This window comes from Staurois parvus, unplaced genomic scaffold (assembly GCF_062004578.1).
Source record: "Staurois parvus isolate SC_StPar_1 unplaced genomic scaffold, SC_StPar_1.0 ptg000095l, whole genome shotgun sequence".
Classification (NCBI taxonomy): domain Eukaryota; kingdom Metazoa; phylum Chordata; class Amphibia; order Anura; family Ranidae; genus Staurois; species Staurois parvus.
The window spans coordinates 201,143-225,294 of record NW_028317891.1 but is presented as its reverse complement, the minus strand read 5'-3'; the positions used below and the strand labels follow the sequence as shown (position 1 = coordinate 225,294).

The following is a 24,152-nucleotide window of genomic DNA, read 5'->3' as shown; positions in this document are numbered from 1 at the left end:
TCCCTAACCCTCAAGGGGCGAACAATCTAAGGTCCCTAACCCTCAAGGGGCGAACAATCTAAGGTCCCTAACCCTCAAGGGGCGTACAATCTAAGGTCCCTAACCCTCAAGGGGCGTACAAACTAAGGTCCCTAACCCTCAGGGGGCGTACAATCTAAGGTCCCTAACCCTCAGGGGGCGTACAATCTAAGGTCCCTAACCCTCAAGGGGCGTACAATCTAAGGTCCCTAACCCTCAAGGGGCGTACAATCTAAGGTCCCTAACCCTCAAGGGGTATACAATCTAAGGTCCCTATCCCTCAAGGGGCGTACAATCTAAGGTCCCTATCCCTCAAGGGGCGTACAATCTAAGGTCCCTATCCCTCAAGGGGCGTACAATCTAAAGTCCCTATCCCTCAAGGGGCGTACAATCTAAAGTCCCTAACCCTCAAGGGGCGTACAATCTAAGGTCCCTAACCCTCAAGGGGCGTACAATCTAAGGTCCCTAAACCTCAAGGGGCGTACAATCTAAGGTACCTAACCCTCAAGGGGCGTACAATCTAAGGTCCCTAACCCTCAAGGGGCGTACAATCTAAGGTCCCTAACCCTCAAGGGGCGTACAATCTAAGGTCCCTATCCCTCAAGGGGCGTACAATCTAAAGTCCCTAACCCTCAAGGGGCGTACAATCTAAGGTCCCTAACCCTCAAGGGGCGTACAATCTAAGGTCCCTAACCCCCAAGGGGCGTACAATCTAAGGTCCCTAACCCTTTTTTTGGGGGGGGAATTTTTGAACTCCTATTGGAGGAATATGTTCACATTATGCTATATACGTGCTGTGGTATGTGATAGTAGTCTCATATATCTATAAGGAACCGCATCATTTCTCAGTAAGAGTAATTTTTGGAAACCCTGACTTGGGTATATACATTCAGGTATATTTTGCCTGCTATAATCAGCTTGGATTTTATATACAAAGACCACCTGGCTTTCCACCCCCATATTCATTATTAGAAACACAAAGACCTGATCTCATTTCAAGTGAGGTGGAGTCTCCTTGATCCTACTTATGGTAATATATATATATTTTCCCTTATACTTATTCTATTCAGGTATTTTGTTTGATATTCATGATTTATGTTTATACATTCTCAGAATCACTTGTTATTGTCGATTCATTTCCACTTGGGGTGGTCACCCAGGACGGCCTTGCATTCATCATTTTTTCATGATGGTCAAGCTCATGAGAAGGTAATGGAACTATTAGTTCACCATTTAGTTTGGCTGCTTTATTCTAGTACATGACTCGTGCATACATTATTCTTTTTATGTTTCCACTACTGTGATCCTTCTTTGGTTTCCATTATAGGAAGTCATTCCATTTATTATGGTGTTTACCAAAGAATCTCTTTGAAGAATGTTCTCCCTATCCAGATACTATGTGGAACCATATGGAAATCTATGATCACGTAGTTAGGAAACTTCATTGCCTTATGTGGATTCCTGCTTGCCGATAAATAACCAGATTTGAAGACGCCGAATGTTTTTTAATTTTGTCATTTTTATCATGATTTGTTCACCTTGTCCATGTCCAACCTCTTTATGATCCATGAGATCAAATAAAATATTTTTGTAGCTATTGAATGCAGTTATATTACTCCGCTTGGATTTTCAATTAACCACTTTTTGTAGGCAGTGTTGCTCTGGTCATACTGCCATATTTTGTACAATCTAAGGTCCCTAACTCTCAAGGGGCGTACAATCTAAGGTCCCCAACCCTCAAGGGGCGTACAATCTAAGGTCCCCAACCCTCAAGGGGCATACAATCTAAGGTCCCCAACCCTCAAGGGGCATACAATCTAAGGTCCCCAACCCTCAAGGGGCATACAATCTAAGGTCCCCAACCCTCAAGGGGCGTACAATCTAAGGTCCCCAACCCTCAAGGGGCATACAATCTAAGGTCCCCAACCCTCAAGGGGCGTACAATCTAAGGTCCCTAACCCTCAAGGGGAGTACAATCTAAGGTCCCTAACCCTCAAAGGGCGTACAATCTAAAGTCCCTAACCCTCAAGGGGAGTACAATCTAAGGTCCCTAACCCTCAAGGGGAGTACAATCTAAGGTCCCTAACCCTCAAGGGGCGTACAATCTAAGGTCCCCAACCCTCAAGGGGCGTACAATCTAAGGTCCCCAACCCTCAAGGGGCATACAATCTAAGGTCCCCAACCCTCAAGGGGAGTACAATCTAAGGTCCCTAACCCTCAAGGGGCGTACAATCTAAGGTCCCTAACCCTCAAGGGGCGTACTATCTAAGGTCCCTAACCCTCAAGGGGTGTACAATCTAAGGTCCCTAACCCTCAAGGGGAGTACAATCTAAGGTCCCCAACCCTCAAGGGGCGTACAATCTAAGGTCCCCAACCCTCAAGGGGAGTACAATCTAAGGTCCTTAACCCTCAAGGGGCGTACAATCTAAGGTCCCTAACCCTCAAGGGGCGTACTATCTAAGGTCCCTAACCCTCAAGGGGTGTACAATCTAAGGTCCCTAACCCTCAAGGGGAGTACAATCTAAGGTCCCTAACCCTCAAGGGGCGTACAATCTAAGTTCCCTAACTCCCATTCATACATACACATACTAGGGACAATTTAGACAGGAGCCAATTAACCTACCAGCATGTCTTTGCAGTGCGGGTGGAATCCGGAGTACCCGGAGAAAACCCACGCAGGCACAGGGAGAACATGCAAACTCCAGGCAGGTGGTGCCGTGGTTGGGATTCGAACCAGCGACCCGAGTACTGCCAGGTGGGAGTGCTAACCATTTAGCCACTGTGCTGCCCATCTTACATAGCCCTAAACTACCTCAAAACTGAAGCCATTCAGAATATAAATACTTTTACCTGCTATCCTGGCAGGTGCCCTTCTTCTAAACTGCAGGTAGTACCTGACACCCCAATATGCGGTTAAGGGGGTTCAAATGAGGAGAACACGGGGGGCAGCCCTGCCTAATGCAGTCCCAAAGCAAAGACAGGGCAAAAAGCCTTGTTCCCGATCATGGCTGGTAACAGCACCCTTGATGAGGGGGGAAGAGGTCTGGCCCTCGAAATGCATTGACTTTCTTTATATGAACATCAACAAGTTCTCTTACTTTATGGTCTGGCCATTCCTTGTGTTTCTATGGTGTGACCCGCCGACACGTGTCCATTGATGGGAGTCTTCCTGTACCGGAGCCGCCTCACCAGAGCTACGGAGCTTGTTCATAGTTCACCTTTATTTGCCTACACTAGGGGGCTCCACAATGTTCAGCAAAACAAAGCAAGCAAGTAAACTTTAGCCCATCAGAGTCCCCTTCAGAGCTCCCTTACCTTGGAGTCCATTCTTACTTCAGAGTCCCCACAATATCAGTGTCCCTATCAGAGTCACTTCTTACATCAGTATACCTATTAGAGTCCCATTTACATTAGAGTCCCCATTAGGGTACCCATTAAAGTTCCCTCTTACATCAGAGTCCCCCTTCCCCCTTCTTACATCAGGGACCCCATCAAAGTCACTTCTTACATCAGTATCAACCCTTTGCATTAGTGTCCCCATTAGAATCTCCCTTACATCAGAGTTCCAATCAGAGTCCCCATCAAAGTTCTCTCTTACATTAGGGTTCACATCAGAGTCCCCCGGTTATATCAAGGGTTCCCATCAAAGTTCTCTTTTACATCAGAGCCCCCGTTACATTAAGGTCCCCATCAGTGTCCTTTCTTACATCAGTATCTCCATCAGAGTCCTATTTACATTAGAGTCCCTATTAGGGTAACCATAAAAATTTCCTCTTACATCAGAGTCCCCCTTTACATCAGGAACCCCATCAGAGTCCCACTTACATCAGTATCCCCATCAGTGGCCCCCTTTGCATTAGTGTTCCTATCAGAGTCCCCCATTACATCAGGGTTCACATCAGAGTCTCCCCTTATATCAGGGTTCACATCAGGGTACCCCTCTTATATCAATGGTCTCAATCATCGTTCTCTCTTACATCAGAGTCCTCCTTTAAATCAGGGCTCAAATCAGAGTTCCTCCCCCCATATCAGGGGTCCACATCACAGTTCTCTCTTACATCAGAGTCACCTCTTACATTAGGGTCCCCATCAAAATTCTCTCTTGTATCACGGTCCCACTTACATTAGAGTCCCAATTAGGGCACCCCCTTACATCAGGGACCCCATCTTACATCAGTATCCCCATCAGTGGCCCCCTTTGCATTAGTGTCCCTATCAGAGTTCCCCATTACATCAGGGTTCACATCAGAGTCTCCCCTTATATCACTGGTCATCATCAAAGTTCTCTTACATCAGAGTCCCCCCTTACATCAGGGACCCCATTAAAGTCACTTCTTACATAAGTATCAACCCTTTGCATTAATGTCCCCATTAGAGTGCCCCTTACATCAGGGTTCCAATCAGAGTCCCCACTTATTTCAATGGTCCCCATCAAAGTTCTCTCTTACATCAGGGTTCACATCAGAGTCCCCCGGTTATATCAAGGGTCCCCATCAAAGTTCTCTTTTACATCAGAGCCCCCGTTACATTAGGGTCCCCATCAGTGTCCTTTCTTACATCGTTATCCCCATCAGAGTCCCCCTTTACATTATTGTTCCACATCAGAGCCCCACCTTACATTTGTGTCCCCATCAAAGTTACCTCTTGCATTAGGGTCCCACTTACATTAGAGTCCCAATTAGGGTACCCCTTACATCAGAGACCCATCAGAGTCCCTTCTTACATCAATATCAGTGGCCCCCTTTGCATTAGTGTCCCCATTAGAGTCCCCCTTAATATCAATGATCCCCATCAAAGTTCTCTCTTACATCAGCATCCACCCTTACATCAGGAATCACATCAGAGCCCCCCTCCCCCATGTCAAGTCTCACTTACATTACAGTCCCCATGAGGGTACCCCCTTACATCAGGGTCCCCATCAGAGCCCCCCTTACATCTGAGGGTCAGATAAAAACTTTCAGAGGGTCAGATATGGCCTGCAGGCCTTGGTTTGGAGACCCCTGGACTACACATATCAGTTTTGAAATCCCAGTGCCTGTTCAATGTCCTCCTGGAGTGCAGCCTTGCCTGGCAGTAGTGGTAAGAAACCAGCCTATTCAAGTAAAACTCAGTTCCCTTTTCTAAATGATATTTGTAAGCAGTTTTGAGAACTGCAGAACTTCTGCTATGGCATTTCCATTTCCCTGACTGGTTTTACTCATTGTCAGGAGCTTCTCTATAATGGCTGGAAGGGACACTGGGGTAATGGGACCATTTACAGGTGAAACTCGAAAAATGAGAATATGGTGCAAAAGTTCATTTATTTCAGTTCAGCAACTTAAAAGGTGAAACTAATATATGAGATAGACTCATTCCATGCAAAGCAAGATAGTTCAAGCCGTGATTTGTCATCATTGTGATGATTATGGCTTACAGCTCATGAAAACCCCAAATCCACAATCTCAGAAAATGAGAATATTGTGAAAAGGTGGCATATTCTCGGCTCAAAGTGTCCCACTCTAATCAGCTCATTAAGCCATAACACCTGCAAAGGGTTCCTGAGCCTTTAAATGGTCTCTCAGTCTGGTTCAGTAGGAATCACAATCATGGGAAAGACTGCTGACCTGACACCTTCACTGACACCCTCCATAAAGAGGGAAAGCCTCAAAAGGGAATTGCAAAAGAAGTTGGATGTTCCCAAAGTGCTGTATCAAAGCACATTAATAGAAAGTTATGTGGAAGGGAAAAGTGTGGAAGAAAAAGTGCACAAGCAGCAGGGATGACCGCAGCCTGCAGAGGATTGTCAGGAAAAGGCCATTCAAAAGTGTTGGGGACTTTCACAAGGAGTGGACTGAGGCTGGAGTCAGTGCATCAAGAGCCACCACACACAGACGGATCCTGGACATGGGCTTCAAATGTCGTATTCCTCTTGTCAAGCCGCTCCTGAACAACAAATAATGTCAGAAGCGCCTTACCTGGGCTAAAGAAAAACAGACCTGGTCTGTGGCTCAGTGGTCCAAAGTCCTCTTTTCTGATGAGAACAACTTTTGCATCTCATTTGGAAACCAAGGACGCCGAGTATGGAGGAAGAATGGAGAGGCACAAGGACCCCGAGTATGGAGGAAGAATGGAGAGGCCCAAGGACCCCGAGTATGGAGGAAGAATGGAGAGGCCCAAAGACCCAGAGTATGGAGGAAGAATGGAGAGGCCCAAGGACCCCGAGTATGGAGGAAGAATGGAGAGGCCCAAGGACCCCGAGTATGGAGGAAGAATGGAGAGGCCCAAGGACCCCGAGTATGGAGGAAGAATGGAGAGGCACAAGGACCCCGAGTATGGAGGAAGAATGGAGAGGCCCAAGGACCCCGAGTATGGAGGAAGAATGGAGAGGCCCAAGGACCCCGAGTATGGAGGAAGAATGGAGAGGCCCAAGGACCCCGAGTATGGAGGAAGAATGGAGAGGCACAAGGACCCCGAGTATGGAGGAAGAATGGAGAGGCACAAGGACCCCGAGTATGGAGGAAGAATGGAGAGGCCCAAGGACCCCGAGTATGGAGGAAGAATGGAGAGGCCCAAGGACCCCGAGTATGGAGGAAGAATGGAGAGGCCCAAGGACCCCGAGTATGGAGGAAGAATGGAGAGGCACACACTGCAAGATGCTTGAAGTCCAGTGTGAAGTTTCCACAGTCTGTGTTGATTTGGGGAGCCATGTCATCTGCTGGTGTTGGTCCACTGTGCTTCATTAAGTCCAGGGTCACCGCAGCCGTCTACCAGGACATTTTGGAGCACTTCATGCTTCCTTCCACAGACGAGCTTTATGGGGATGCTGACTTCATTTTCCAGCAGGACTTGGCACCGCCCACACTGCCAAAAGCACCAAAACCTGGTTCAATGACCGTGGGATTACTGTGCTTGATTGGCCAGCAAACTCGCCTGACCTGAACCCCATAGAGAATCTATGAGGCATTGCCAAGAGAAAGATGAGAGACATGAGACCGAACAATGCAGAAGAGCTGAAGGCCGCTATTGAAGCATCCTGGTCTTCCATAACACCTCAGCAGTGCCACAGGCTGATAGCTTCCATGCCACGCCGCATTGAGGCAGTAATTGCTGCAAAAGGGGCCCAAACCAAGTACTGAGTACTTTTCAGAGGTCCGATATTGTTCTATGTACAATCCGTGTTTTATTGATTGCATGGAATATTCTCATTTTCTGAGATTGTGGATTTGGGGTTTTCATGAGCTGTAAGCCATAATCATCACAATGATGACAAATCACGGCTTGAACTATCTTGCTTTGCATGGAATGAGTCTCATATATTAGTTTCACCTTTTAAGTTGCTGCACTGAAATAAATGAATTTTTGCACCATATTCTAATTTTTCGAGTTTCACCTGTATTATCACAGAAGACATCACTAATACACCATCGCAGTGCGGTGAGAGGCCCCACGGTGCGGCAACACTAGGCACACAGATACCATCAGATGCGGGGGTACGGTCAGGGCTCAGATGTCCACCTGCAGTCTCCGGGTCTGGCTCATACTGGTGATCGAAGGTCAGGGCGCAGCCTCTCTCCGCCACTTCATAAGGGAAACTGCTGTCAAACAGATCCACACCGCGCTGGACGCAGTCTAGGACCTCGCCTGGCTGGCCAACACCATGGATGAGCCTGCAGAGCGGAAAGACAGAGATAATTCAAAGATTTCAGCAGGAAGCCTATGCAAAAGCATTCTCCAAAACACCACAATGGGGGTTATTTACTAAAACTGCATGGTGCAAAATCTGGTGCAGCTCTGCACAGGAACCAGATTTAAGGTTTTATTGTCAAAGCTTAACTGAACAAGCTGAAGTTAGAAGCCGATTGGCTGCCATGCACAGCTGAGCCGGGTTTAGTAAATCTCCCCCAACGAGTCTGCAGCATACAGCAAGAAAACCTATGAATATTGTGCAAAGGAAAAGTTGTTCTTTGTGAGATTCTACTACTTCTGTGGTGTTCAGCAAAAACAGAGCTACAGAATAACTTACATAAGAACTCCACACAGATATGAGATATGGAAGAAAAAACACCAATCAATGCAGTCACATAGTTACATAGTCCATCCAGTTCAACCATAGGAAAAAAAAAAGAAGTTATAATCCTACACCCACAGTTGATCCAGAGGAGGGCAGAAAAAAAAAAAAAAAACACGCAAAGCATGATCCAATTTGCTCCTGCAGGGTAAAACATTCCTCCCTGATCCCCCGAGAGGAAACTGGATATTTCTTGGATCAACCCAGTCATCCCATAGTTTTATAGTAATTAAAGTGTTACTAAAACCCAGGACCCTGCATTCACTATATCTGGTCTCCCCGGACCCTGCATTCACTATATCTGCTCTCCCCGGACCCTGCATTCACTATATCTGCTCTCCCCGGACCCTGCATTCACTATATCTGCTCTCCCCGGACCCTGCATTCACTATATCTGGTCTCCCCGGACCCTGCATTCACAATATCTGGTCTCCCCGGACCCTGCATTCACAATATCTGGTCTCCCCGGACCCTGCATTCACAATATCTGGTCTCCCAGGACCCCGCATTCACAATATCTGGTCTCCCCGGACCCCGCATTCACTATATCTGGTCTCCCCGGACCCTGCATTCACTATATCTGGTCTCCCCGGACCCTGCATTCACAATATCTGGTCTCCCAGGACCCCGCATTCACTATATCTGGTCTCCCCGGACCCTGCATTCACTATATCTGGTCTCCCCGGACCCTGCATTCACTATATCTGCTCTCCCCGGACCCCGCATTCACTATATCCGCTCTCTTTGGACCCCGCATTCACTATATCTGGTCTCCCCTGACCCTGCATTCACTATATCTGGTCTCCCCTGACCCTGCATTCACTATATCCGGTCTCCCCGGACCCCGCATTCACTATATCTGGTCTCCCCGGACCCCGCATTCACTATATCTGGTCTCCCCGGACCCTGCATTCACTATATCTGGTCTCCCAGGACCCTGCATTCACTATATCTGGTCTCCCAGGACCCTGCATTCACAATATCTGGTGTCCCCGGACCCCGCATCCACTATATCTGGTCTCCCCGGACCCTGCATCCACTATATCTGGTCTCCCCAGACCCTGCATTCACTATATCCGCTCTCCCCAGACCCTGCATTCACTATATCCAGTCTCCCCGGACCCTGCATTCACTATATCCGCTCTCCCCGGACCCTGCATTCACTATATCTGGTCTCCCAGGACCCTGAATTCACTTTATCCGCTCTCCCCAGACCCTGCATTCACTATTCATACAATGCATGAAGGTAAAAAACCTTGAGCCTTTACAACCACTTTAAACCCAAAACCAAAAATGGAATATATTGCAGCTTATCCATCATTAGATGTAGTGGATTCATTAGTTTTCTTTTTTCAGACTTTTTTTTTACAAACAAAGGATTTCCCAGCACACATACACATGCTGGGTTTTTATGCCAGAAAACTCCCTGGGGGAGATTTACTAAAACTGAATGTGACGGGAGTGACTTTTGGGGGTGGGGGGGACCCCTGTATCATCTCCCCATGCTCCTCTTATGTGTAAGGCACCCTGTGCCTTTTAGGGGTACAGGGTGAAATGTTCTAATATTGGTTTGGGGGTTGTTCATTGTTCTCTGCCATGCGGCTGCATCCCATTGTTCTAGCAAACTATTATGGGATGTAATGTTTGTGTATTGGTCATTGTTCACTGCCACATGCCGCATCCCATTGTTCTATTGTGTGTCTTGGTTTGGTGGGGGGTGTTTCCAGCAGCCCTTCCCCCTGATGGGACGGCCTGATGATGTGTTTCCTGTTCCTGGTTGTATTTCCCCGCCCTGTGTATATATCTTGTGTTTGTGTTAAAATAAAGCAGTTTTACTTCCTGTCTTAAGAAGCCTGGTGTGTCTCGTCCTGTATGGTCAGCGGTGATGTCCGGGGATCTGTGTTCGGACAGGGAAGCGGTAGTGTAACAAAAATACCCTAGTGCAGTCGGGGTCCGGTTCCGTTACACTGGAGCACTCAGAATTGGGTGCAGCTCTGCATTGCAGCCAATCAGCTTCCAACTTCAGCTTGTTCAAATAAGCTTTGGCAGTAAAACCTGGAAGCTGATTGGTTTCTATGCAGAACTGCACCAGATTTTGTACTCCCCAATTTTAATAAATAACCCACATTATTTTCTCCAGGAGAAAAAAAAAACAAGACAGCAACCATACAAGCCTGGAAGGCATTACTTAACGAAGCCTTTCCCTTCTACAAAGCCACTTGTGCCAGTAGAGGGGGGGTCTCCTCCAAGTCTGAAGTTGTTGGAACACACAGACAGACAGACAGAGACAGACAGACAGACACACAAATCTTTTAGGACTTTCTGAGTTACATGCGCTGTGGTGAAATTAATTTTAAACGGCACACCAACACTCTAAGGCAGGGCTCTCCAAACTTTTCGGTAGGAAGGCTACATTGTATATTTTATAAATATTCATGGGATGAACAACGAAACAGTTTTATAAATGAAACAAAATCCCCACTTATATCAGGGTCCCCACCAGAGCCTCCCTTACGTCACAGTGTGACTCAGGAGACCCTCCTTATATCAGGGTCCCCACCAGAGCCTCCCTTACGTCACAGTGTGACTCAGGAGACCCTCCTTATATCATGGTCCCCATCAGGGCCTCCCTTACGTCACAGTGTAACTCAGGAGTCCCTCCTTATATCAGGGTCCCCATCAGAGCCTCCCTTACGTCACAGTGTGACTCAGGAGTCCCTCCTTATATCAGGGTCCCCACCAGAGCCACCCTTACGTCGCAGTGTGACTCAGGAGACCCTCCTTATATCAGGGTCCCCATCAGGGCCTCCCTTACGTCACAGTGTAACTCAGGAGTCCCTCCTTATATCAGGGTCCCCATCAGAGCCTCCCTTACGTCACAGTGTGACTCAGGAGTCGCTCCTTATATCAGGGTCCCCATCAGGGCCTCCCTTACGTCACAGTGTGACTCAGGAGTCCATCCTTATTTCAGGGTTCCGATCAGAGCCTCCCTTAAGTCAAAATACAACTCAGGAGACCCTTCTTACATCAGAGTCCCCATAAGAGCCCCCCTTACAGCAGAGTACAATCTAGGAGGCCCTTTGTACATCAGAATTACCATGAAAGCACTCCCTTTTATCACAGTCCCCATCAGAGCCCCCCCTTACATCAGAGTACAACTCAGAAGTCCCTTCTTACATCAGAGTGCCTATAAGAGCCCCCCCCCCTTACATCAGAGTACAACTCAGACGTCCCTTCTTACAGAAGAGTCCCCATAAGAGCTCCCCTTACATCAGAGCCCCATCAGAGCACCCCCCCACTTACATCCGAGTACAACTCGGAGACCCTTTTTAAATCAGAGTCCCCATCAGACCCTCCTTTCCATTAGTGTTCTTTTCAGACCTCCCCCCCTTGCATCAGAGTCCCCAGCAACATCTCACTTACATCGGAGCCCTGCCATACATCAGAGTTCTTCAGTAGTGCAGTATAGCACATTCCAATACTTGATTTTCAGCATGTCAGATGGGCTGTCTTAACATGAGACAATGGACATTAACACGCCACAAAAATGTAAATGGCCCCTGAATAAATCAGCCTTTTGCAGTGCCCAGTTTAGCAGAAGTGGAAGAACGTGAGGCAGCTAGAAGCCTAGTCCCCAGTATTGACATGTGCTGACAGAAGCAGAGAACAGAGGGAAAGCTCATTAGTCTTCTGCTTATCCTTCACTGTCCAATCACAGGTTGGGAACAGAGGTATCCAGGATGTAAACGTTGGCTTGTCATGACCCCAACCTAAACACTGAAATGTCAGTTTTGGGTAGCCTGACAGTTTAATAAGTAAAACCTGCAGCAGTTAAGAAGGAACGAGCCTGAGATTCCTTAAGGTTTGGATAAGATATTCCTTGCCATCCCTGCCCCCTACTAGTTATGGCCTCTTGTAGTTGCTGCCTGTGGTGGCCCTGGATCCGTGATTCTCCTAGTCTCCCTTTCCTCTATGTCTTCTTTGTGATTCCTTCTTTTTTTTTTCCCTTTCTTCTAACCTTTTTTCTTTCCTCTTCTCTTTATGGTATTATGTTGGACTACTGCTGATATTTGTTTCAGCTTTTTGCCGTCCTTCCTTGCTGTCATTGGACATTTTGTTATTTGGCTAATACAAGTCAGCAGGATGTATCTGTTTCTGTGTTATTGTTATGCTCGGCCCCTGCGTGGGCGTATATTGAGCTTGTTGTGTTCCTAAAACAAAACTTTCTTAATAAAAATATTGAAACAGAAGAAGGAACGAACCTTGGCTTCTCCTCTGGTAGCTCTGCCGTTACGGACGTGAGGAGGTTCAGTTTGGTCTCCTGGGTCATCCCAGTCCCCTGGAATCCATCCAGTAGGAATCCTCCCACTGGCCTCTTCGCTGTCTCCCGTGCTGATCTCAGCCTCTCCTCCAGGAGGTCGCCTCCTTCAATGGATCCAATCACCACCTTATCCTTTAGTACCTGAGGCCAGAAATATCCAAAACGACAGGTCACATGGAGTCTGTTTATTAAAGGAGAACTTTAGGGATTCATAATACGAGCACAAATACCATCCAACGCGTTCGGGGCTCAAAGTTGCTAGAAGGGTAAATGTAATAGGTAACCTGGGAATACCATTTTGCATCTGTCTTTTCTCTCATGGAGAGTTGGTGCAAACAAGTCTCCCTGTTCCTGCAACTGTCATTATTGGGAGACTTTTGTGCAGCAACTATCCACGAGATAATAGGCCAGATATAATACAGATCCCTCTGGTCACCTGTTACATTGGGTCCATTAACCACTTCCAGTCCGGACACTTTCCCACCCTTCCAGTCCGGACACTTTCACCCCCTTCCTGTCCGGACACTTTCACCCCCTTCCTGTCCGGACACTTTCACCCCCTTCCTGTCCAGGTCAATTTTCAGCTTTCAGCGCTGTCACACTTTGAATGACAATTACGCAGTCATGCAACACTGCACCCATATGAATTTGTTAGCATTTTTTTTTAGACAGATAAAGCTTTATTTTGGTGGTATTTATTCACCACTGGGATTTTTATTTTTCTTGCTATGTAAATGAAAATGTCCAAACATTTTGAAAAAAAGTGTTTTTCTTATAAAATTTTGCAAATAAATATTTCAAAATAAAAAATGATATATTATACACGCATATATATATATATATATATATATATATATATATATATATATATATATAGATATCTTACACGCACATACACAGCGCTCAGCATAAATGACTCCACCCCTCTTGAAAAGAAAGATTGGAATCAATATCTCAATGAACACAACAACAATTTCCAACATTTTGACAAAACTGAGTTTTATAGAACATTTGTGTCGCTCATTACATGGAAGGTTATTAATAGAACTTAGATTACAAAATCTTCAGTTTTATGCAAATTAGTTGATGCAAAAATGAATCCACCCCCCAACAAGAACTCCTCCATTCTAGGCATGGAATGAACAAGTTGGAGACATATTGCAACATTGATCGTTTTTCATTCTTCAAGAATGACCTCTGTCAGAGCCTGGATGCTGGATGGAGAGCAATGCTCAGCTTGTCTCTTCAGAATTCCCCATAGGTGTTGGATTGGGTTCAGATCAGGAGACATACTTGGCCACTGAATCACTGTCACCCGGTTCTTCTTCAGAAATGCCACAGTGGCCTTAGATGTGTGTTTTGGGTCATTGTCATGTTGGAAAAGTGCATGAAGACCGAGGGCACGGAGTGATGGGAGCATCTTCTCTGTCAATATAGAGCAGTACATCTGTGAATTCATGACACCATCAATGAAATGCAGCTCCCCGACACCAGCAGCACTCATGCAGCCCCACAGAAGGACACTGCCACCACCATGTTTCACTGTAGGCACCATGCATTTTTCTTTGTACTCCTCACCTTTGCAACACCATACAGTTTGGAAGCCATCAGTTCCAAAAACGGGCGGCACAGTGGCTTAGTGGTTAGCACGTCTGCCTTGCAGTAATTGGGTCATGGGTTCGAATTCCTGACCATGGTGCCTCCTGCATGGAGTTTGCATGTTCTCCCTGTGCTTGTATGGGTTTCCTCCAGGTGCTCCGGTTTCCTCTCACACTCCAAAGACATGCTGGTAGGTTACTTGGATCCTGTCTACATTGGCCCTAATATGTGTATGTATGAATGTAAGTTAGGGACCTCAGATTGTACGCCCCTTGAGGGTTAGGGACTGATGTGAATGTACAATATATATGTAAAGCGCTGCGTAAATTGACAGTGCTATAGAAGTACCTAAAATAAATAAATAATCTTGGTCTCATCACTCCAGAGTCCCTGTAGTCTTCTTTTTCAACATGGGCCCTGGCAAATTCTAGGTGGGATTTTTTGCGCATGGGCTTTAAAAGAGGCTTCCTTGGTGGACGACACCCATGCATGCCATTCCCCTGCAGTGGATGCCGTATTGTGTCACGGGAAACAATCACCCCAAGTTGGCTTTCTACTTCTTAAGATAACTGCAGTGAACTTGCATGGTGATTTTCTTCAACCCTTCTCATCAGACGACGCTCCTGTCAGGGTGATGACGGCCTGGACGACTCTGTGAGATGGTTGCTGTTGCATTTTTGTAAAATTTTTGTATCACTTTTGCTACAGTATTTTGACTGATAAGTAAAGCTTTGCTGATCTTCTTGTAGCCTTCACCTTTCTTGTGTAAAGAAATGATTTTCTTCTCAGGCCTTGTGACATTTCTCTTCCGTGTGGTGCCATTGCTGACAGCATGAAATGGGAGGGGTGTTTGTTAACCGCTTCCCGACCGCCCTATAGCAGAAGTACTGGTACAGGGCAGAAGGGATGTGCAAAATCACATATATATATATATATATATATATATATATATATATATATATGTACACATACATACACACACACATTGTTTGCTGGGTAGGGGGCTCCCCAGCATGTCAATCACCGGGTCCTGGCTGCTGATTCCGTCTTGGTGACCATCGGCGGAGCTGGCAATGGAGAGGTCTGTATGTAAACAACACAGATCTCTCCCGTCAGCATGAACAGGCTGCTTTCTATTGCTCTGCACAGCATGTCTCCCTAGTAAATCACACACAGCACACAGTTAACCCTTTGAACGCCCCAGATGTTAACCCCTACCTGCCCAGTGCCATTAGTACAGTGTCAGTGCTTTTTATTAGTGGTATGTCAGTGGTAGTTACTCAGTACCCATCCAGTGTCAGAATGCTCACCACAGTCCCGCTAAAAGTTGTTGATCGCCACCAGTACTAGTATAAAAAATAAAAATTCCATTTGTAGATGCTATAACTTTCACGTAAACCAATTAATATAAAAATATTGGGATTTTTTTTTTCTAGCAAAGACATGTAGCAGAATACATTTTGGCCTAAATTTATGAAGAAATTCGATTTTTTAAATCACTGACACTGTAGTAATGACAGAGGGCATGAAGGGGTTAACAACTGGTGCGATCAAAGGGTTAATTGTGCTGTGCGTGTTTTACTTGGGAGACATTCTGCTTTGTATTTCTCTGCAATGCTCACAGGAGAGAGACATGTGTTGCTTACACACAGGTCTCTCGCCTGTCAGCTTTGCTGCTGATCACAGAGTCCCGGCCAGGATCCAGTGATTGCCATCCCCAGCTGCGTTTATACACGTGATTTTGCGCAGCCATGCCACTTTCTAGCAATACTTCTGCTATAGGGTGGTTAACAAATCCTGTTTGCAATCAATGGCATGCATTTGTGGGAGTATTTTGTAGTATAGGGTCAGTTAGAAAATGTTGATTCTGAAAGGAAAGTAAAGGTTTTTGACAAATCGACAAATCTGTTGGGCTGTACTGTATATGTATTAAAATTGTAATATTATAAAAATACAATTAGAAAAAAAAAAAAAAATGAAGGACTGGTTCACATGTGCTTTGCTCTGTGAAGAGCGGTCAGGATTTGGATCGATCTTCAAGGTGTATTTTGACAGGCAGTGAGAAGGCATACTGTCTCCTCATCGCCTGCTAAACCTCCCACTAGCACACATGCAGAGCAGAGCTATTCGCTTGAATGGGTCTACTGTGATGAGATTATAATTCAAAGCATTGCATTGCCTCCCTACCATTTTATCAAAAATACCATTTAAATTTTCGAGGGGGGGGGGGGGGCGTGATTTCCAACAGCAGTCCTGTATGTACATTATACAATGAAGCTACACTCACATCATTTTTGGCCAGTAGCTGCAGGCATTCATCCAAGAAGTTCAGGGAGCGGTCAACCGACTTCTTTGCCCTCTTCCTGGAGGATCCACCGGGCATCACCTCACCATCTGCCAGACACTGGAACCAGTCCACCTTCAGAGAGCTATGAAGCGACATGAACTTCTGAGGTGTCAGCTCGATTCGCCCTCCGGATCCCCACACCGATACCGTCTGTGGAGAAAGAGATGTCCGTTCAGTGCTTAAAAAATGCCAAGTCTGTCCAAGTCGGACAGGTCCAATCGCTGACAAATTCATGCAGAGTCCACCTCCGCAACATCTCCAAAATACGTCCGTTCCTAACTCCAGAAACTACAAAGCAACTCATTCACCTCCTTATTATATCACGACTTGACTACTGTAACTCCCTCCTCACCGGCCTACCTCAACACAGGCTATCCCCGCTTCAGTCTATCCTAAATTCTGCGGCCAGACTCATCCACCTTACTAACCGCTCCGTATCCGCCACCCCTCTCTGCCAATCCCTCCACTGGCTTCTGATTGCCCAACGCATAAAATTCAAATTACTAACATTGATGTACAAAGCTGTCCATAACTACATCACCGACCTAATATCCATCTTCCACCCAAAACGCACTCTCCACTCCTCACAAGACCTCCTACTCTCTAGTTCCCTGGTCTCCTCCTCCCATGCCCGTCTCCAGGACTTCTCCAGGGCTTCCCCCATCCTCTGGAACTCACTACCCCAATCCATCAGACTGTCACCTACCCTCCTCACCTTTAGGCGCACCCTGAAAACCCACCTCTTCAGGGAAGCCTACCCCGCCCTCACCTAAATGCCGATCTCCTCCACTCTTCCTACCACTCCATCCCCCACAGCTATTTCCTCCTGTACCACTATCCCCTCCCTCCTAGATTGTAAGCTCCAAGGATCAGGGCCCTCGAACCCCTCGTGTATTGTATTGTTACTGTACTGTCTTGTGTACTGTTCCCCGTTATAATGTAAAGCGCTGAGCAAACTGTTGGCGCTATATAAATCCTGTATTATAATAATAATAAAAAAGTCAGTAAAAAGACACATAGTATCTACTAGTAGCAGTCACATTCAACTGGACTTAATGTTGAGGACATTTCAGAGCTTATGCAAGCTACTTTTTCAATCTATCACCGACATAAAATGTCATTTATGGCCATGTGAATCCAATGATGTAGACTTACTGGCACTAAGGCTGGGATTATGAATGAAGAAGAGGTGGGTTTGGGTCTCCACAGATTTCTCACCTCCCATCCTGTTCTTGGACAATCAACATCTACACATTCCATGTTGACTGTATTAAGGGGTCAGTGTTACCCGTGTGGATATAAATGATGGAGTATCTTCCCAACATCTATTAAAATTGAAGAAGTGGCTTAGATAAAATACAAAATGTCTTCAACATTACAGAACAAGTCCAGTTGAATGTGACTGTCAACTACTCCAAGACATACCATGACCTGGATACATGAGAACCTTCACAGACCAAACACATATTGCCAGTCCTGGATTTGGCCCTTTGCTCTCTTTCAGAACATCAACTGTTGTGGAAATCTCTAACACTGCTGGGGCTGTCAGATGCCTGCTTTGCCCACCTTTCTCCTTCCTTCCTGACCTCTATGTCCATAGGTGTGCACAGTGGGTGTGCCTGGGCACACCCTAATCACCAAGGCCACTGATAAGGCAGTACATCTGGACCTACTGTACCAGGCCTGGGTCTCTTCAGTTCAAACGGGGAGCCCGGGCACCTGCCGAGTAGAAGGACCGGCTTTACTGCCTTATTGCAGACTCTGATCCTCTTGTTCCTCCCCCTGCAGCGCTCCCGGGGGAAAAAGGGGCTAGTAAATATGTAATTTACTAGTCCCTTCCTTTTCTGAATGAATGCAGTGAGCGTTCTGAGAAGCAGAAGCTTAGAACCAGAGAAGCATAGTAAACTGTGTTTACTAAGCTTCAATTTGTGAATGAATAACACTTGTAAGCATTTCCTATTCATTAATCTGTGCAGCTGAGGCTCAATTTTAAATGTGAGACATCAGGGTCTGTTTAGACCCCTGATATTTCACCAAAGCCCCCAACAGGGCAGTTAAGAAAAAATGTAAAAATAAAAAATAAATATTTATAAGAATAAAAAAAAAAAAAATCTGAATTCTAAAAAATATTTTTTAAAAATGAAGGACTTGTTCACACGTGCTTTGCTCTCTACGATTTCTGCCATGGCATAGCATCATGGCTGTCGCATGTATATGTCATTGTCACTAGTGTATCCATTAAGAGGTGCGAGGACAAGCACGTGATGTAACGACTGGGGGAAAAAGCCAAAGCAGGCAGACAAAGGAATCTGACATACCAAGAAGAACTGGATGATGAAAGTCTATTGGCAGTTGTAGCTATGCAAAAGAAGATCTGAGGCATGGCTGGCCGGACAGGCAGCACCGAGGCATGGCTGGCAGGGCAGGTAGTACCCAGGCATGGCTGGCCGGACAGGTAGTACCCAGGCATGGCTGGCCAGACAGGTAGTACCGAGGCAAGGCTGGCAGGACAGGTAGTACCCAGGCATGGCTGCCAGGACAGGTAGTACCGAGGCAAGGCTGGCCGGACAGGTAGCACCCAGGCAAGGCTGGCCGGACAGGTAGCACCCAGGCAAGGCTGGCCGGACAGGTAGTACCCAGGCAAGGCTGGCCGGACAGGTAGTACCCAGGCAAGGCTGGCCGGACAGGTAGTACCCAGGCAAGGCTGGCCGGACAGGTAGTACCCAGGCATGGCTGGCCGGACAGGTAGTACCGAGGCAAGGCTGGCAGGACAGGTAGTACCGAGGCATGGCTGGCAGGACAGGTAGTACCGAGGCAAGGCTGGCAGGACAGGTAGTACTGAGGCAAGGCTGGCCGGACAGGGAGCACCGAGGCAAGGCTGGCCGGACAGGGAGCACCGAGGCAAGGCTGGACGGACAGGTAGTACCGAGGCAAGGCTGGCAGGACAGGTAGTACCCAGGCATGGCTGCCAGGACAGGTAGTACCGAGGCAAGGCTGGCCGGACAGGTAGCACCCAGGCAAGGCTGGCCGGACAGGTAGCACCCAGGCAAGGCTGGCCGGACAGGTAGTACCCAGGCAAGGCTGGCCGGACAGGTAGTACCCAGGCAAGGCTGGCCGGACAGGTAGTACCCAGGCAAGGCTGGCCGGACAGGTAGTACCCAGGCATGGCTGGCCGGACAGGTAGTACCCAGGCATGGCTGGCCGGACAGGTAGTACCGAGGCAAGGCTGGCAGGATGTCAAGGTCCTACCTTTTCCCAGAGGTTATGTTACTCCATGTGCTAGCATCCATCTTGGATTTCTGCTGAGCATGATGGGAATCTTTTATGCCTTCAGGTCTCTGAGGTCCATCCCCCAGAGGGGTGTGGCTGAGTACATATAAGCCTGGGATCTGCACATGCTCTTTGCACTTGTGTCTTGTGTCTTTGTCTTGCTACAGCTCTGTGTATACGCTCGTGACTCTTCTGGTATTCTGACTCGGCTTGTGACTAAGACCATTCTCTGTGTTTCCCTTTGATCTGACCTTCCGTTGCTGAACCCGGCCCGTGACCTGTGATTCTCTGTCTACTGTTCTGTACTGTTTTGTCCCGTTGTTATTGACCCGGCTTGTCTGACTACGCTATTGTCATTCTCACCAGCTACACGCCATTGGCGGCGGCCATTACCGCAGCTGGGGTGTCTCGGGGGCCGCGACCTGGTCCCTGGTTGCGTCAAGTCCATCCCCACCATCAGGGGCCCTGGTGAAGGGCAGCCTGGGACTTAGACTCCGCGCCCTGAGGGACTTCAGTCTGTTGGTGGTGGTTGTCGTCAGCCAGTGCGTTACCCTGCCACTAGGCCTACCTGTCCGTTCCACAGCCCTGCCCTGACATTACACAAGTGCCATGAATCCTGACGGTGCAGGTACGCCTTCACTTCCAATGTTGGTCGCCAGACTGGATCAACAGGATCTCCTGTTGGATCAGTTCGCTCAGGCGTTGCAAACTCTGCTGGCACGCACCGCGCACCTTACTCCTGGTGTTATTAGGCCGGTGGTCGCTCCCGCTGCTGTTCCGCTTGCTGTGCCTACCGCCGCGGCTGATGCGGCACCCGCGGTGTCCAGAGGTATGACCGGTTCAGCCCCTCTTCCACAGCGCTTTGGGGGTGAGCCGAGTCAGTGTCGTGGGTTCCTTAACCAGGTGGGGATTTACTTTGAATTAATCCCCTACGCTTTTCCGACTGAGAGGTCAAAGGTGGGTTTCCTCATCTCACTACTCTCAGACAAGGCCTTGGCCTGGGCGAATCCCTTATGGGAGAGGAATGACCCAGTGATTCACGAGTTTTCCGGTTTTGTCGATGCCTTCCGTAGGGTATTCGATGTACCGGCTCGCTCCACCTCGGCTGCCAAGCTGCTCATGTCTATGCATCAGGGTTCACGGACCGTGGCCGAGTACGCCATAGAGTTTCGTACCCTGGCAGCAGAGGTGGGTTGGAACAATGAGGCTCTGGTGGCTGCGTTTTCTCAGGGTCTTTCTGATGCATTGAAGGACGAGATCGCAGCCAAGGAATTGCCTGTGGAGCTGGAAGCACTAATTTCCTTCCTGATCCTGATTGATACTAGGCTCAGGGAGAGGCCTTCACTCAAGGAACGCCTGCGGAGGCCTTCCAATCGACTGGCACCTGCGTTTTCTATCCCACCCATTCCTCCCTCTCCTCCCACGCCTCCTGGGGATAGATTGTCTGGTGGTGAGCCCATGCAGCTGGGGTTTGCTCGCCTTTCCGAGGGGGAGCGGGTCGCTCGGCGTCGGGAGGGTCGTTGCCTGTACTGTGGTCTTGGTGGGCACTTTCGGCAGTCCTGTCCGGTCCGTCCGGGAAACGCTCGCACCTGAGATCCTGTCGGGGACAGATCTTGGGTGGAGTCTCCTCGTCCCCGGCGTTCCGCAGAGATAAGCCACTGATCACCGTTGTCCTCTCTTGGGCGGAGGGTTCGGTGACGGCCCAGGCGTTGGTAGATTCTGGGGCCGGCGGGTTGTTTATGGACAGCTCGTTTGCTGCCCAGCACTCCATTCCCCTGCAGGCTCGAGTTACCCCATTGGTTCTCGAGGCAATAGATGGCAGGCCCCTGCAACCACCGCAGGTTACCCACGAGACTATGCCAGTTGAAGTAGCTATTGGGGCTGTTCACAGGGAGTTGGCCTGTTTCCAGGTGATTTCTTCTCCGCACTATTCGGTGGTTTTGGGGTATCCCTGGCTCCAGATGCACAATCCAACCTTCAATTGGCAAACTGCCGAGATTCTCTCGTGGTCTCCACAGTGTGGGGCCGGGTGCATCCGTGGGCCGGTTAAGGTGTTGTGTGCCTCCTCAGACTCTGCGTTGCCCACTGATTATGGGGAGTACCAGGACGTGTTTGATAAGGTACGCGCTGGTGCCTTACCTGCTCATCGTCCTTACGACTGCGCCATATCCTTGCAACCCGGTGCCACTCCTCCGCGTGGCAGGGTGTATCCTCTCTCGGTTGCGGAGAATAAGGCCATGGAGGAGTACGTTGCGGATGCACTTTCCCGGGGGCACATTCGTAAGTCTACTTCCCCAGCAGGAGCGGGCTTTTTCTTTGTAAAGAAGAAGGGTGGTGAATTGAGGCCTTGCATCGATTATAGGGGTCTCAATCGAATCACCACTAAGAATGCATACCCGATTCCCTTGATTACTGAGTTGTTCGACCGCCTTAAGGGGGCAACAGTCTTTACCAAACTTGACCTTAGGGCGGCGTACAACCTCGTACGGATCAAACAGGGGGATGAGTGGAAGACCGCGTTTAACACCAGAACCGGGCACTACGAATACCTGGTGATGCCCTTCGGGTTGTGTAACGCGCCCGCAGTGTTTCAGGAATTCATAAATGATGTCCTTCGTGACTTGTTGCAGCAGTGCGTGGTAGTTTACTTGGATGACATCCTGGTTTACTCTGCCTCCATGGAGTCGCATATCCAGGATGTCAAGCAGGTGCTGCAACGATTACGTGAGAACGAACTTTTTTGTAAACTTGAGAAGTGCGAATTCCATCGATCCCAAGTTGCCTTTTTAGGCTACATCATTTCTGCGGAGGGATTCTCCATGGACCCTCAGAAGGTTTCGGCAGTTCTGCAGTGGCCTCGTCCCAATGGTCTTCGGCCCATTCAGCGCTTTTTGGGTTTTGCCAACTACTATCGGAAGTTCATCAGGAACTTCTCCACGCTGGCAAAACCTCTCTCAGACCTAACCAAGAAGGGCAGCAATCCTCACGAGTGGCCATCCGAGGCCATCGTAGCTTTTGAGGCTCTGAAATCCGCCTTCACTTCGGCTCCGATACTGTCTCATCCCAATCCTGGATTGCCCTTCGTCCTTGAGGTTGATGCATCCGAGACGGGAGTAGGCGCTCTCCTGTCTCAACGTCGGTCGCCCGATGGACCCCTACTTCCCTGTGGGTTCTACTCCAGGAAGCTTTCCTCTGCAGAGTGCAACTACCAGATTGGAGATAGGGAGTTGTTGGCAATCATTCTGGCTCTCAAGGAATGGAGGCACCTGCTCGAGGGCTCCGCAGTTCCGGTCCTCATTCTTACCGATCATAAGAACCTGACTTATCTTTCGGAGGCCAAAAGATTGACACCCCGTCAGGCCAGATGGGCCTTGTTCTTGTCGCGGTTCAACTATGTGGTCTCCTATTTGCCTGGTTCCAAGAATGTCAGGGCTGATGCATTATCGCGGCAATACTCTGAGTTGTCCAGGGAGGACTCTGAGCCAACCTCGGTCATACCTCCGGATCATATCCTGGCTGCCATTCGTACCAGTCTGACTTCTCCCCTTGGGGAGCAGATTTTGGCGGCTCAAACTGACGCTCCTCCCGAGAGACCGGAGGGTAGATGTTTTGTACCCGAGGGGTTGCGCACCCGTCTGCTGCGTACCTACCATAACTCCAAAACTGCCGGGCATCCGGGGAGGAACCAGTTGTCTTGGGTCGTCTCTCGGTTGTTCTGGTGGCCAACTCTCCGTGCCGACATCGCCTCTTATGTAGCGGCATGTTCGATCTGTGCCCAGAATAAATCTCCACGGCATCTTCCAATGGGTCTTCTGCAACCCATTCCCAATGGGGAGCGTCCTTGGTCACACCTGGGCATGGACTTTATTGTAGACCTCCCTGTGTCTCGGGGCCATACGGTCATCCTCATGGTCGTCGATCGCTTTTCCAAAATGTGCCATTGTATTCCACTCAGGAGATTACCAACAGCACAAGAACTGGCCACGGTCTTTTCCAGGGAGATTTTTCGCCTGCATGGGTTGCCCAAGGTGATTGTCTCGGACCGCGGGAGTCAGTTCGTGTCCAGATTCTGGCGCGCCTTCTGCTCCCAGTTGGGCATTAGTCTCTCCTTTTCTTCAGCCTACCACCCGCAGTCCAATGGGGCTGCGGAGCGTTCCAATCAGGCCTTAGAACAATTCCTTCGGTGTTATATCTCGGACCATCAGGACGATTGGGTCGATCTCCTGCCTTGGGCAGAGTTTGCCAGGAACTCAGCGGTCAACTCCTCCTCCGGGATGTCCCCCTTCATGGCCAACTATGGGTACCAACCCGCGGTATTACCTGAGAGGTTCTCACCACAGGACATTCCGGCTGTGGAGAACCATCTTGCTGCCCTGCGTTCTTCATGGGGGCAGATCCAGAGGGCTTTGAGGGACTCGGCTCAGCGTCAGAAGTTCCAGGCTGATCGCAGACGGTTGCCCGCTCCTTCATACCAGGTCGGCGACCGGGTGTGGTTGTCTACTCGTAACCTCAATCTTCGGGTGCCCACACCCAAACTAGCTCCCCGTTTT

General features: G+C 48.5%; 1 protein-coding gene across 3 annotated transcripts in view; it reads right to left on the bottom strand.

The window, feature by feature from the left end:
• The window catches only part of QTRT2 (queuine tRNA-ribosyltransferase accessory subunit 2), a 39,546-nt gene that overhangs the window by 8,703 nt on the left and 6,691 nt on the right, over positions 1–24,152 (bottom strand). For 2 of the 3 annotated variants that reach the window (XM_089670760.1, XM_089670758.1), the window contains exons 5-7: positions 16,273–16,482; positions 12,328–12,527; positions 7,474–7,664 (exon numbers count right to left, since the gene is read on the bottom strand). In XM_089670760.1, the coding sequence (XP_089526886.1) occupies positions 7,474–7,664; positions 12,328–12,527; positions 16,273–16,482 (601 nt within the window). The remainder of the gene's footprint in view (positions 1–7,473; positions 7,665–12,327; positions 12,528–16,272; positions 16,483–24,152) is intronic. The other variant, XM_089670759.1, reaches the window with a different exon arrangement.